General features: G+C 40.0%; 1 protein-coding gene across 8 annotated transcripts in view; it reads left to right on the forward strand.

Annotated features, from left to right (window-relative positions):
• The first annotated feature begins 3,259 nt into the window (after window positions 1-3,259).
• MAP7D3 (MAP7 domain containing 3) overlaps window positions 3,260-13,644 on the forward strand; it is a 39,714-nt gene continuing 29,329 nt past the window's right edge. For 3 of the 8 annotated variants that reach the window (XM_038748161.1, XM_038748165.1, XM_038748166.1), the window contains exon 1: window positions 11,776-12,796. In XM_038748161.1, coding sequence (XP_038604089.1) covers window positions 12,775-12,796 — 22 coding nt within the window. In that variant the 5' untranslated portion in view covers window positions 11,776-12,774. Of the gene's footprint in view, window positions 3,294-8,288; window positions 8,404-9,361; window positions 9,458-11,774; window positions 12,797-13,644 lie in introns of those variants that run through there. The other 5 variants (XM_038748160.1, XM_038748164.1, XM_038748162.1 and 2 more) reach the window with 4 other exon arrangements.

Below are 13,644 nucleotides of genomic sequence, written 5' to 3' on the forward strand. Positions count from 1 at the left end.
CACTGAGAAGGTACTCTGCAGTATGCAAAAGCTGTTAGAGTCCATCATCAACTGTGAGCTCCATGTAGGATGGGGACTGTGCCCAATCTTATGTTATATTTACCCCAGTGCTTACTACCTAGTAAGCACTTCAACAAACACTGTTAATAATAATAGTAATAATAATAAGGATCACATTTTTATATGGAAGACTTTACAAATCTCGGGTTTGCTGACAGCATAGTATTGATTATGTAAATATAACCAGAGCCTAACGAGCCTTTCAGAATTTGCAAATAAATTTAGCACTTGTAGGATAAGAAAACTACCCAGCTTGTAATTTCTTCTCTAGTGAGTAGGCATTTTTGTATAATTTCCATTTAATTAAATATTTGTGACTGCTAAGGTGGTGCAGTCCAACTTTGCAAATAAAATGAAAGCTTTCCTCCTTGGCTTGCAACAGCCTGCTAACTCGTTTTTGTTTCCACCTCCTGAAGGTGAGGGTGGGCAAGGACGCACAGGACCCTAAAACGGATGGGAGGGAGAGGTGGGCAGAGACTGTGGCTGGGAACTGTCAGCAGCCCTGCTTCTCTCTTTAGGGTGATGTTGCTGGGCAGTAAAAGCCCTCTTAAAAGCTCCACATAACACTCTTAGGAGAGCCTGATTTTCCCGAGAGAGGCACTTGTCTCTGCTTTGAATCAGGAGAGCTATCTGAAGGGCTAAATAGAGCCTGTCGCGGAGTATTCTGTGCTCCATTTACTGTATTTGTAAAATAAAGTCTGTTTTATTATCAAAAGTCATATGCATACCTTGATCAGATGGAGTATTTTTTTCCAGTGATTAGCTCAGGTATTCAAGGGAAGCTGTGGCTCCGCCTAAAATAATTCATTCTGTACATAAGTAAAAATTATAATAAAAGTGAAATACTATCTGTTGCACTGGTACAGAATTTCTTTAGGTTGTTGGTACTCATTGTCTTTCATTCATTCAGTCAGATTTATTGAGCGCTCACTGTGTGCAGAGCACTGTACTAAGCGCTTGGGAAGTGCAAGTCAGCAACATGTAGAGACGGTCCCTACCCAACAACGGGCTCCCAGTCTAGAAGGGGGAGACAGACAACCAAACAAGTAGGTGTTTATTTGTTGGCACTCATTTAATGTGCACTCATCTGCAACAGTGGTACATATGGGAAAAGCTGTCAGATTTGCAGATTGGCGTCCATGCTGCATTAATGGTTAATGTTCGTTGTTTAAACTTTTTTTTAAAGTTGCTGCCGCCCAAGCAATAGCCGAAGAAAGAAGAAACCAAAGCGGCAATAGTCCAATTCCAGTCCAGTCCTCAACCATTAAGTCAGTCACCAAACCAGGTATACTTTATTCATTGTTTTTAGTAGATTTAAAGTGTTTTTCTCCTTTTCTCATGTTAACCTCTATAACCACTTTTTTTGGCAGTGATAGATGGCTCAACTCTGAGAACAGAAGAAAGACTAAGACTGGCAAGGGAACGAAGAGAAGAAAGAGAGAAGCAAAATGGTATATTTGAGGACCACTATTACCTCTTCAGATTGTATGAACGCCTCTAACTTCTGAGAAGAGGCTTTGGTTTTTGGTCTGCATAGTTTTATAGCCTGCGGCCTACCCAGACTTTACAGCACATCCAAAGAACTCAGAGAAAATTCTGTCTTCTAGAAAGCTGGTTCAAATTGCCATATATAAACCAGTGGGATGGGCATTTTATCAGTAAACTTACTTATAAAGACTCATAAACGATAAAACCCTGAAATATTGTCTTTCTCTTTCCGGAAAGACCCCATCTTCCCCTATTTCTGTGTCTTATTCAGACTATCAGATTGGATGTTGAAAGCTCATTCATTCTTCAGAGTAATTGAGCAGGTAATTAAAGTGATACTAGGGATAAACATCATCCAGGACCTGGGAATCTCCATTTAGAATAGTTATTGTTTTTTCTGTTGGTGAGTCAGCTTTGGCGCTCCTTATTTGTATGGCTACATAGATAACACTCAAGTCGTACAAGTGATAGAAAATGTGAATGTTGCAGCTGTGATGTACTAGTAATATTGTACCAGGGGCTTGGAAAGTACAGAATAAAGTGACACATTTCCTGCCCACAAAGAGCTTACCTTCTGACCAGAATGACAGTTATTCAGAATTATTCCATGAGTGTAAAACTCACCTTCTGAATGTGGCTTTCTTCCTCTCCCCCCCCACCATGTTTTCCATGAGTACTTCATCATTGTACAGTATTAAATGTTGGCTCCTTTTTTAAGCTGCACTTTCACTCAAAACCATCCATGACAGCTTTGCGAAAGGTTAAACCATTGAGCATTCTTGATTTACGTCTGGATATATAAGCACTTAGTTTTTTATAGTGTGTGTTTTTCCTGTGCATTTTTGATAGAATGCTATTGGGAAATTAAGGACATTCTTCAGACAGCATATGTATGTCCGGATAGAAAACAGTGTGTTGTCAGAAGAAAGGGTTGTGCACATGTGGGTGGCACTGGCCAAGGCAAGTGTACTAAAATGTGAATTTTTAACAACACAGGAGTTTTTCAGTAATGTAAGCCCCTGCATTATAATGCATATCCCAATCCCAACAAACTCATAAAGGTGGTTCAAAAATAGTCTTATTAGCAAACACAAAAAAGTGGGGGGGATGACATGTAATTGCTGTGTTTAATCATATGTAATTATATCAAAGATAGCATCTGACTAGTGCTATTTTTTCTGGTAAACTGAATCAGTATGTGTTGAAACGTATGTGTGCACACATTTATACATCTTTAAAAATAGTATAATGATATGAGGCTTTGTTCAGTAGAAAATTTACGAGGACTTGACTTGAGAATGTCATTATTATTTTTATGATTATATATATTTTATATATATTCTTAAAGTGAACACCAGGAATTTGAGTTGCAGATATGCCCAAGCCTCCAAGAGAAATTTCAGTTCTTCAGTTTTGAGGTGATTGTATGTAATAACCTCAGTGGACGAGCCCTTCGTTATTTGCAGAAGTTTCTCATGATAACATTCCGATTGTTCAGGTGTATCAGAAGATTTGAGTTAGCCTAACTGCTTTTTCTTTTATGAGACTATACTTAGAAATCTTGGTTTCAAAATGTTTCAGCTGCCAAAGAAACACAGATACTTGAAAAGGAGAAAAAAGCAAAACTTCAATATGAAAAACAGTTGGAAGAAAGGCAGAGAAAGCTGAAAGAACAGAAGCAGAAAGAAGAGCAACGGAGAGCAGCAGTAGAAGAGAAAAGAAAGCAAAAATTGGAAGAAGAAAGGGTGAGGTGTTTGTTTTTTTTGGATAATGCAGTTATTTTATTCTATCGCTAAGATATTCTCTAAAAGCACAATGCCTTTTTCAGTCTTCACCCCTCTCCCAGCAACTCATCTGATGAAATCCAGTATCCTCCCCACCCTCCCTTCTCCTGTCTTCCCTTTCATGGGTTTTGAGACATCCTTTCTGGGAAATGTTCTGCAGAACAAGGTTTTGGAGCTTTCCCAGAAGGGCTCTCATGGTCATTGAATAAATCATTTTTAAAGTTTGACAGAAATTTCAAGATCTGTTCTCTGAATTGTTCATTTCTTTGGAAAATTCAAATCTGAAGGTTTCCCCTGTGCTTTGCCCCTTTCTTGTGAGCTTTACTTTCTTTACTTGCTTTGCAATTTTGTGGCCGTTTGCGCTTGCAGGAAAATCTGATCTTTCCATGTGTTGGTTCTCTTTTTAGTTTTTGTCTTATCCCACCTCAGTGTATGGTTTCCTCATTTAAGAGAGTACTTTTCAATGGTCTTTTAAAATTTCCTCATAGTATCAGACAACACAACTGTCGAAAACATATACAATGGGACAAGGGATGGGGCCTCCACAGGGTGGGCCACCAATCCAGGAATGTGGGAGGAAAGTAGTGGGAGAGTCGTTTAGGAGAGAAGTCTTATTTGCACATTCTGTTTTCACACATTCCCAGAGGACTCTCCTAGACTATTTCCAATTGAATTGACCAAAAAACAGCATTTAAGCTGGCAGCCGGAGATGGAGAAATAGCAGCCGGGAGGGTGGGACTTCGCTTTCTGTTTCCCTGGGTTTTTGCTTTGTCTGGGCTCCTCTCCGCAGGTCCCAGCAGCGGGGGGAAAAAGCAGAACCCTTTAGGGTTTCTTCAGACATTGTTTTAGTGGTGGGTTGGAGCCCTGTAATTGGATCCAATCAATCAGTGGTGTGTATTGTGTCTAGTGTGCAGAGCACTGCACTAAGCGCTTGGGAATGTACAGTAGAGTTGGTAGATGTGATCCCTGGCCTCGGAGTTTATCATTTAGGTTGAGCCTCACTTAATGGAGGCCTCCTGTTGAGCTTCTAAATGTGATGAAAGATTGGGTATCTTACTGCTGTCATATTCCTATCTTCAGGCACATTAACTGTAATGTAAAGATTACATAGTGAAGCCATGAAATGGACCCTCACTTTCAGTTTTCTCAGCTCCGTTTTTCACCATGATTAAGCTTGCCTTATTTTTAATCACTCTTTTAATAATACTGATGTTATCGTATAGTTTTCCACCAGGTATGTAAAACCTTAGAGGCCAAATCTGATCTTATATTTTTACCGGCCAATGTACAGAGAAAGTCAGTTGTCACATGAATGCCTTTGCATTCAAAAATTACTTTAATCAAGGATCTCCAAAATTCTTCAATACAGACATCTAGGGGATACAACCTCTACAGTCAGATGCCTTGCCCCTCCATATATATACACACGCACACACACACATACACACACATATAGTATTTAAGTGTTTACTATGTGCCAGGCACTGTACTAAGCACTGGGGTAGATGCAAGCTAATCAGATTGGACACAGTCCATATCCCGCATGGGGCTCACAGCCTTAATCTCCAATTTACAGATGAAATAACTGAGGCACAGAGAAGTTCAACGACTTGCCCAAGGTCACACAGCAGACACACGTGAGTCAGGATTATAATCCAGCTCCTTCTGACCCCCGGGCCCATACTGTGCCAAATTTTGAAGGCATTAAAGGGGCCCCTGAGCGGAATGGTGAACTGGGAAGAGAACTTAATTTTAGAAATAGATGATGCAGATACCGGTGAATTAACTGCATCTGATTTGGAGAAATTGCAATCCAACAGTGACCCTCCGTAATTTTGATGAATCAATACATCATAGCTAGGTGCCAAAAGAGATGCAGAAATCATGGTTTCTCTACTACCACCTGGGATTAAAAAGTCATAAATTGGATGAAGAAGACCACTCTCATGGAGAGACGCGTTCGAAAATGTATCTAGCATTCAGAATGAGTTTTGCATGCTCAAGGTGCTTAAAGGAAAAGTGGCTACTGTTCATCCCAAAATGGACAAATTCTTCACCATAAGTGAAAAAGCACTTTGTGTCAGTAGTACAAGCTCCTACTTCTGCAGCCTCTTATAAAAACTCATTATAATTCCTTAGTAATTTGGTGTTGTGATGAAATGCTTGAATTGCCTAGATAAAGATTAAAAAATAATTTAGTGATGTTTATCATTTCAGTAAATAGCATGTGTAGGAATTTCATATTGCTTTTCCAGAGGTTCTGGAGTAGATCCCAATTAATAGCATGGAAGTCCATGGGAAAACATACTCCAGGATTCAGCCTTTCAAGGTACAACCACATTTTCAAGAAATGAAACATGCTTATATTGCAGGCTATGTCTGCATTGTATAAAATGCTTTGCCTGGAAAAATTATTTCTTAGAAATATTCGAATACAGAAGAACCTATACCACAGTATCACGCTGGAATGGAAACACAGGAAAGAAAGTCTTCCGATCAAGTGCCACAATATGTTTACCTACAGGGAAAAATCAAATTATCATTGTAAATTAATCAAGAACTTTTGAGCTGGTACACCAAAGACATAAAATTTATATGTGATGGGATGTGGGCTCATCATATTAACTTATTTTCTAGCAAAGGTAAAGTCTAAGTAGTTGGTGAAAAACCTCTGAGACAAAATTAATGGTCCACTATACAGTGTAGAAGCAGTGTAGCTTTGTGGAAGGAGCCTGGGCCTGGGAGCTAGAGGGCCTAGGAGCCAAAGGACCTGGGTTCTAATCCTGTCTGTTCCACTTACATGCCCTGTGGCCTTGGGCAAGTCACTTAAATTCTCTGTGCTTCGGTTCCTTGCATCTGCAAAATGGGAATTCAATACTTACTCTCCCTCCTACATAGACTGTGAGCCCCATGTGGAACCTGATGATCTTGTATCTGCCCCAGTGCTTAGTACAGTGCTTGGCACATAATAAGTATCACAATTATTATTACATTCCTGTCTCTACCTACTAGAATGAGTTATCCGTAAACCAGTTTCCCAACTTCGAGTTTTGCCTTTCTGTAGGAATCTGCAGAGCTAGAGCCTAGGCAGTTTGCCAGTGCTTTTCAATTTGATGGTTAATCCTTTGTATCAGTCACAGAATAAAATTAAGTTCTTAAATTTCCGAGAACCCCCACTTGCTCAGAAGGTATTGAGTCCAAACCTATAAATGGTGTCGGGTGCTTCCTACACTTGACCTCTTTCTCAAAATCGTACTTCCTATTTCATTCTGGAAGTAAATGACTGACTTTGTTATCCATCATCGTATCCAGACAGACTTTAGGTAGGGTTTTGCCAATGTTAAAAAGTTGTAGGATGCCACAATAGTTGGCAAAGCCACCATCTTGCCATCGTCTTGAAGTACAGTTTTTCTCTGCCTTAAATCAAGACATGTCGTATGTATTTGTTATACGTTGCAGAAGTGTTAGCCAGGATGGATTAAATATTCACCGGAGAATCCTCATGATGTTTGCTCATTCGTGACTAGTAACAAAACAATTGATTTGGTTGTCTCTGATTATTTATAAGTAGTTAAATTTATTATTTATATTGATCCCAGTTTTTCTAGTGCCTAAAGTTTCTCACTCATAGAGTAAGTTTTGTTGCTTTTACATAAGTAGGGGACCGCTAAGAGTTGTGTCACTCCATTCACTGTATCTTTGCTACAGCTATATATTACATGATTCCATAGTGATCTGAAATACTGAAAGCTGCTCCTACAATGTCTAACATAAATCAAGAAACGGCTTCAGAGACTAGGAGAATTGGGCCCCAGTACTGTGTATTTTTTGTCTCAACTCTTGATGTTTTTCTCCTTTTTGAGTTGTTTTCCTCTTCAAGGAAAATGGGGCACTCCATTTCCCATGGGTTTATCCTATAGCTCCCAAAGGGCAATATTGTATATCTAGGGACTTTGTAGAGACCGTGTTGCCATGAAACTGATGTTGTTAAGGAAGAATTGGAAGTCTTCTGTCCCTGAAGGCGGATGCTTTGTTTGCCTGAATTGCTCAAATCATAGTAGCTAGGCATATTTTACTAAAAGGTCTCCACAGCGCATTCGTGGAAATGATTTCAGATATCCTCATAGTCTGGGTTGTGGCAATTTTCACTGCATGCCAGTTAAAATTTGGGGTTGACTGTGCTTCTAAATTGGCTATCACCTTTCAAACATTATCGTTTACCAATTAGAATTTCGTGTGGTATAGTTCTCCTGTTCTGACTTGAAGTCAAAACCTATGGTAGACTTATGGGAGCTATAGTCCCTAGATGATTGCAGATTGAATCCTTAAGTAAAATGAATAAGATAATACCCGCCCCCCACCCAATCAACTGCAGCATATGCTGTTTTCTAAGCCTTAAGCAAATAATACTGGTTTCAGTGAAATTCAACTAATTAAATGTAGTTGACCCATAATTCTACTCGAAAAGATTTAAAGTAACCATTTTTTGTTAGAAGTCCTAGCTTTCGAAAAAGACGCACACCTAAGAAGGGGCCTTTGACTTGCTATTTTAAAGTTGCTATTTCATGGCATTTTCCAAATCAGCAATATAATTATTTGAGAACTTTGGTATTCCATGTTACCAGTTTAAAATCTCAAGACAGTTTATGATTTGTTAGACAAACCAACGGGGCTGAACATATGTTGGTTTGGGTTACCATTCCTTAGGAAAAAAAACACTATTGTATGTTCTCTGCCTTTGCCTTTGTGTGCTGACTTTCACTTGTTTTAGTTTGCTGTCCTCTCTCAGTACTTTTCTGCCTCCCAATGCTGTGCTTACTAATTACTCCAAAGACTCTCCATCTGTCAGAAAATGAGTATGTTGAGCCTTGTGAATCCTAGATCATGTTAGAGCCTTGCAGTTCTTTCTTAGATGAAACTTGGGGATAAGCTAAATGAAGTTTATTTTGGAATTAGGAGCATTACGAAGCAGTGGTTCACCGCACTTTGGAGCGCAGCAATCGTCTGGAGCAGCGACAGAAGAGATGGTCCTGGGGAGGGTCCGTAACTCCAGAATCAGACAGCAAAACGGGTAATCTTCAAAATTATGGACTTTGGTGGCTCAGAGTTGAAACAAGCATCCATCTACTTCGTTAAAAATGAAACTTCCCATTACTCTTAAAATTTTACCTTCTGAAACTTGAATCGTATTAATAGGAGCCTTTTTTAAATGGTTAATTTTTGAATGATAAATTAACAGCTGATTTTTGAAGAATAAGTCAAGGGAAAGCTTTTTCGGTTACCTTCAATAGATTAATAGCCGAAGTAGCAGATTCGCATAGAAAGCCATTTCCCAACTCTGGTTACGTCCCACCCCAAAATATTAGCCTTTCCTTATTATAATAGGTTATTTGTTTAAATGTATTTTGCAGCTTGCTTTTCAGTTTCCTGTTGGGTATAATTTATCTTTAATGATGCTCTGAGGAGAAAGTAGGTGGAGAAATTGATGTGTTCCTGAAGATATAACCTACTATATTTACTTGCATAATTGCCTCCACCATATAGTCCCCCTTCCATTCCCCAGTTTTTGTGAAGATGGGTAGAGGTATGTGCCGCATAGAGAGAGGAGAGGCATTGTGTGCTTACCAAATCCCACCCTTGAGAGAGTACAATAGACACAGTCTCTGGTGCCCTATTACAGTTTTCTTCCATCTCCCTTTTTATTTTTTTTCCTCTTTTTTTTCCTGCTTCCCTTATTGCTAGATTTAATTTCCCCATGTAGTAGCCCCTTCCCTCACTTTGGGTTGCCAAAACCATGCAGAAAAGTGGGGCAATTATCCAAGTAAATATGGAAATGGAATTTTAGAAGCAATGGTTCAGTCATTTCTCTTCAGACTGTCTACTGTGTCAATAGTGTAAAAAACAATTAAGCTTGGAAGCTTGTGTCGATTTATAGATACAGATGTTGCTACTTGAAATGTTAGTGCTTACAGTGATTGGTTATGACCACTCTCTCTGTTTCTCCTCTTTGTAACTTTTCTCCAATATAGGTCTCTCAACTGCTACCCCATCCCATCCTGTAGATTTAGTTGACAAATCACCTTCTTCCACAGAACCACAGGCTTCTGATGAAGATGGATCTAGTGGTATTCATTTCTAAAGTTGCTGCTTGCTTCAGCTTTTTACTAACTCATAACACTTTTTCGTTGCAATTTTTATTTTAACCAGTTGGATTTCCAAAGTCATTTTGACATAAATATTGCTGGATTAGAGCTGGGATAGAAAATGGTAAAGCAACAACATGTTGCGGACTTATGTGAAAGTTGAGGTTAAAAAATGGACTCCAAGGCAGAACTTCTTCAGCTTAAGATCACAGGCATACCAAGTCTGGGGTTCAGCTCACCCAAACCTTGAATTTTGGAGGGCCTCTAGTATGGCTGAGCCAATATTTCACTGGAGGCCTCTTTCCCTGTATATACCTGGTTTTTGCTAGGTGCCTAGAACTCAGGACCTCTGCTCCCACAAAGGCAGAATACCAGCAGTCACAAAAAAAAATGAAATATCTGTTGACACGATAAAGAGGAAAAAAATAAAATTTAAAAGTTCATTTTTCCTTCCAATCTGGCCCCCAGCTCAAGAGTTGTAAGGCCTACATGGGCCAGAAATCCGAGTGTTCAGAGTGCTGAATACAGCTGAAGTGAATGCACACCAAACTGGAAATAGTTCCAGACTTGATTCCAGAGTGTGTGGTTGCTTCTGGGATGACTGGGAGAATGATTCAGGCACTCTACAAAATAAGGACAAATTATTGTTGTTATTATGACATAGTGTTTACAGTGTGTCAAGCACTGGGGTACATACAAGTTAATCAGGTTGATTACAGTCCCTGTCCCACACAGAGCTCGCAGTCTGAGTAGGAGGGAGAGCAGACATTGAGTCCCTACTTTATAGATGAGGCAACTGAGGCACCAGCCAGTGAAGAGACTTGCCCAAGGTCACACAGCAGGCAGCAGGCAGTGCTGGGATTGGAATCCAAGTCCCCTGATTCCCAAGCCCACGCTCTTTCCACTTGGCCATGCTGCTCCTCGGGCTGCCGCACTACAGGCTTCCAACCTGAGCACCTGTAAGTGGAGAGGAGAGGGAATCGTTTTAATAGCCGAAACCTGGCTTAGTGTGGGTTGGAATTAGTTGACCTAACTCTGCTGCTGAGGGACCTGTGAGCCAAGTTGGCCTGGGCACTGTTCCGTCAGCCCTGACACGTTGGATTCTAGCAGCCACCATCCCCCCTCAGTGGCACCCTAGAACCGACTGTGTGCTATATGGCATTTATAAGGGAGGTGGATTCTGATCTAAAGGATTGTCTGTATAATCAGGGCCATTTTTGTAAATGAAAGAAGGTTGTAATTAACAGCACAGTTGAATGAAACCTTCTGACATCTCTAAGCCTGTTCCTGGCTAGACTAATCTAACCCAGCTGTTTTGAAATACTGCTGAAATGACACTGGAAGAAGTGAAAGCTTAATTTTTTTTTTTTCAAAACTTCTGCTGCTGAAACGTTTCTGGTAACTGTAGCAGGAGCATTTTTTTCCCCTTTGCACATTATGGATTGGCAATTGTCTTCCTTACCATCCATCCTAAAATTTGACCGGATTGATCCATTCCCAACAACACTGCATCAAATATACGTTTTCTAGATGCAGATGAATCCCACTACCTAATGCTTTCTTAAATCTAGAGAAAGTGTTAATATGCTCTATTTAATATAATTTTAAAATTGTTGGATATCTCCATCTGCTCGTTTTCTCGTGTCACTCAGTAGACTTAAGCTTTTACTTCTTACTCTGTGCAGGGTCCTATATTAAGCACTTGGAAGAGTCCAGTAGAGCTAATAGATATGATCGCTACAATAAAGTAGTCAAGATATGTATATGAATACTGTAGGACTTGAGGGTAGGTGGGTGGTTAAAGTGCATACTATGTGTCAAGCACTGTTCTGAGAACTGGGGTAGATTCCTGTTAATCAGACTGGACCCATGCCCTGGTCCTGTGTGGGGGTCACCCAGCAGTCCGATGGAAGTATTGAAGTGGTGATAATGGAGAAGATAGGGTGGGGAGATGAGCGATTAATCAAGGAGGACTTCCTGGAGGAGATAAGATTTCAAAAGGCCCTTGAAAATGGGGAGGAGCGAGGTCTGCTGGTTGCGAAGGAGGAAGGAGTTCCGCTTAGAAGGGATGAGAATGAGGCACAGTTATTTGAAAGGAATGAAATGGGTGATCTGGTAGTGGGATAAATAGTGGAGGGACAGTTGGTTGAATAATAATAATTCTGGTGTTAAGTGCTTACTATATTGCCAAGCACTATACTAAGCACTAGAGTAGATAGATTAGTACAAGACCAAGGGAGAATGGGTATTTCATACTTATTTTACAGATGAGGAAACCGAGGGACAGAAAAGTGAAGTGACTTGCCCAGCGTCACAGAGCAGGCATCAGAACCCAGGTCCCCTAACTTACAGGCCACTGTTCGTTCCTCTAAGTCGTGCTACTTCTCCATTGTCTTAAAAAGCCAGTGGTTAATGTGGAAAGGAATGGGAAGCTTCACAAATTAAAGATGTTAAAAAAGGATAGCGTGCATGGCTGACAAACCAAAGTTTTGCAATTTAGTGTTAAAGTCAAAGAAAGAGGATGTATGAATGACTTTTTCCCTCCCCTTAAGAGTAGTAGATTAAGCAAGGTACTATCATAAATTTGGCCTCTTAACTTTTAGAGGGCTATTATTTGCTCAGGTCTAAAGACCCAAAAGTAAAACTGTTGTTCCTCCGCAGCCGTTAAGCATTAGAACTTTGTAGAGAAAAGGCAGGCTGGAGTAAGGGTGCTGCACCCTAGTCATTTGGGCCTTGTGTGGTGCCACCATGCATCCGTGTGGTCCAGTGAGATAATAAATACAACCAGCCCAGGAGATTCCAAGCTTTGGCTTTCAGACCAAGCTGCAGGAGGGTTGGGCCCAGCTTTTGCCCATTGCAAGACTCATTAGGACATGCTAAAATGTAGTTTCTGTACGTGGAATGGGAGTGGGGTCCAAAGGTAATGTGAACAGCACGTGGAGGGTGAGGAATAGAGAGAGAAAAGGGCAAAGTGGTTTGGGGAACACAGCCTTTTGGTCCAGATACATATATATCCAGCTCCTAACAGAACGGCCAAACTCTGATCTTGAACTTGGCTTGGTTAGTGGCACATTGAAAAAAGGACCCCCAAGGAAGTACTAATGTGCAGAAATACTTTCTCACCAATTCTTGTTCATCAGTGTAGGCGATATGAGGAATCGGAAGGGGCTTGAATAAAACATATTCCGTAAAGAGCACACCATTGAATCTGTAAAGCAGATAGAGCGATCCAGTCAAATTCTCATTTCATGGTTGTTCCTGAGAAGCCATTCACTTTGTATTGAGAAACTTATTGGGAAATGAAAGGCATTTCCTCCCAAGGTGAGTAAATGCTTTCATTAAAGCTGAGTGTTGGGCTGCTGTTCATTATTTACCTGGCTCAGCTGGCCACATTTGGCACACTAATGAAATGAATGTAAAATTTGCATGTAGCTTTTCAGATTTTCAGGATTTAACTGTCCAATACTTAATAAAAATGGATTTATGACTATAACCTCATTTTTCCTGTTAATCAATGGAGCGATAGTATTCTACTCTGGAAAAACACCGGCACAGTCCATTCTTCAAGAGGAAGTTGAAGCAAAGTTTAGTTTGAGATTCTCAAAGTAGAATTATTGTATACCAAATTGCAAATTGAAAAAAGTTTAAAAATTGAGACCTACTGATTTTTGCATGACTATTTGAAGTCTTTTCAGCTTTCACAATACTGTATTGGAGAAACACTAATTGGAATGTAATAAGAAATTGGCTAAAACCTAGCTCAGGAGCAGAGCAAAAAAGGTATCTCTTTAGGGGGATATCGTGCTATAGTGACATAAAGTTTGTATAGTATTTAATTTACTCTACACCATGCTCGTTATGCATTCGCAAGTAAGTGATACCATGGCTACCTCTTGGAATCAATGTTGATAATGCCAGTGAAACAAATAATATCATTATATTTATTTGATCCCTTAATTGGTCAAGCCCTTACGTTTATTTTAATCCCAAACCTCTAAGTCGGTCGCTATGGCAATCTGTCCTTTCTATTAAAAAAACAACTGACTCACCAAGCTTCTTCTACCAAATGCCCACACCCCAAGTTACATAAGTAATTATATATGAAGAGCAAAAAAAAGAAAGAAAATCAACTTTTTTACTACTGGCCCATTGCAAAAGGAATGTTTTCT

The sequence above is a fragment of the Tachyglossus aculeatus genome, chromosome 6 (genome assembly GCF_015852505.1).
Source record: "Tachyglossus aculeatus isolate mTacAcu1 chromosome 6, mTacAcu1.pri, whole genome shotgun sequence".
Taxonomy (NCBI): Eukaryota; Metazoa; Chordata; class Mammalia; order Monotremata; family Tachyglossidae; genus Tachyglossus; species Tachyglossus aculeatus.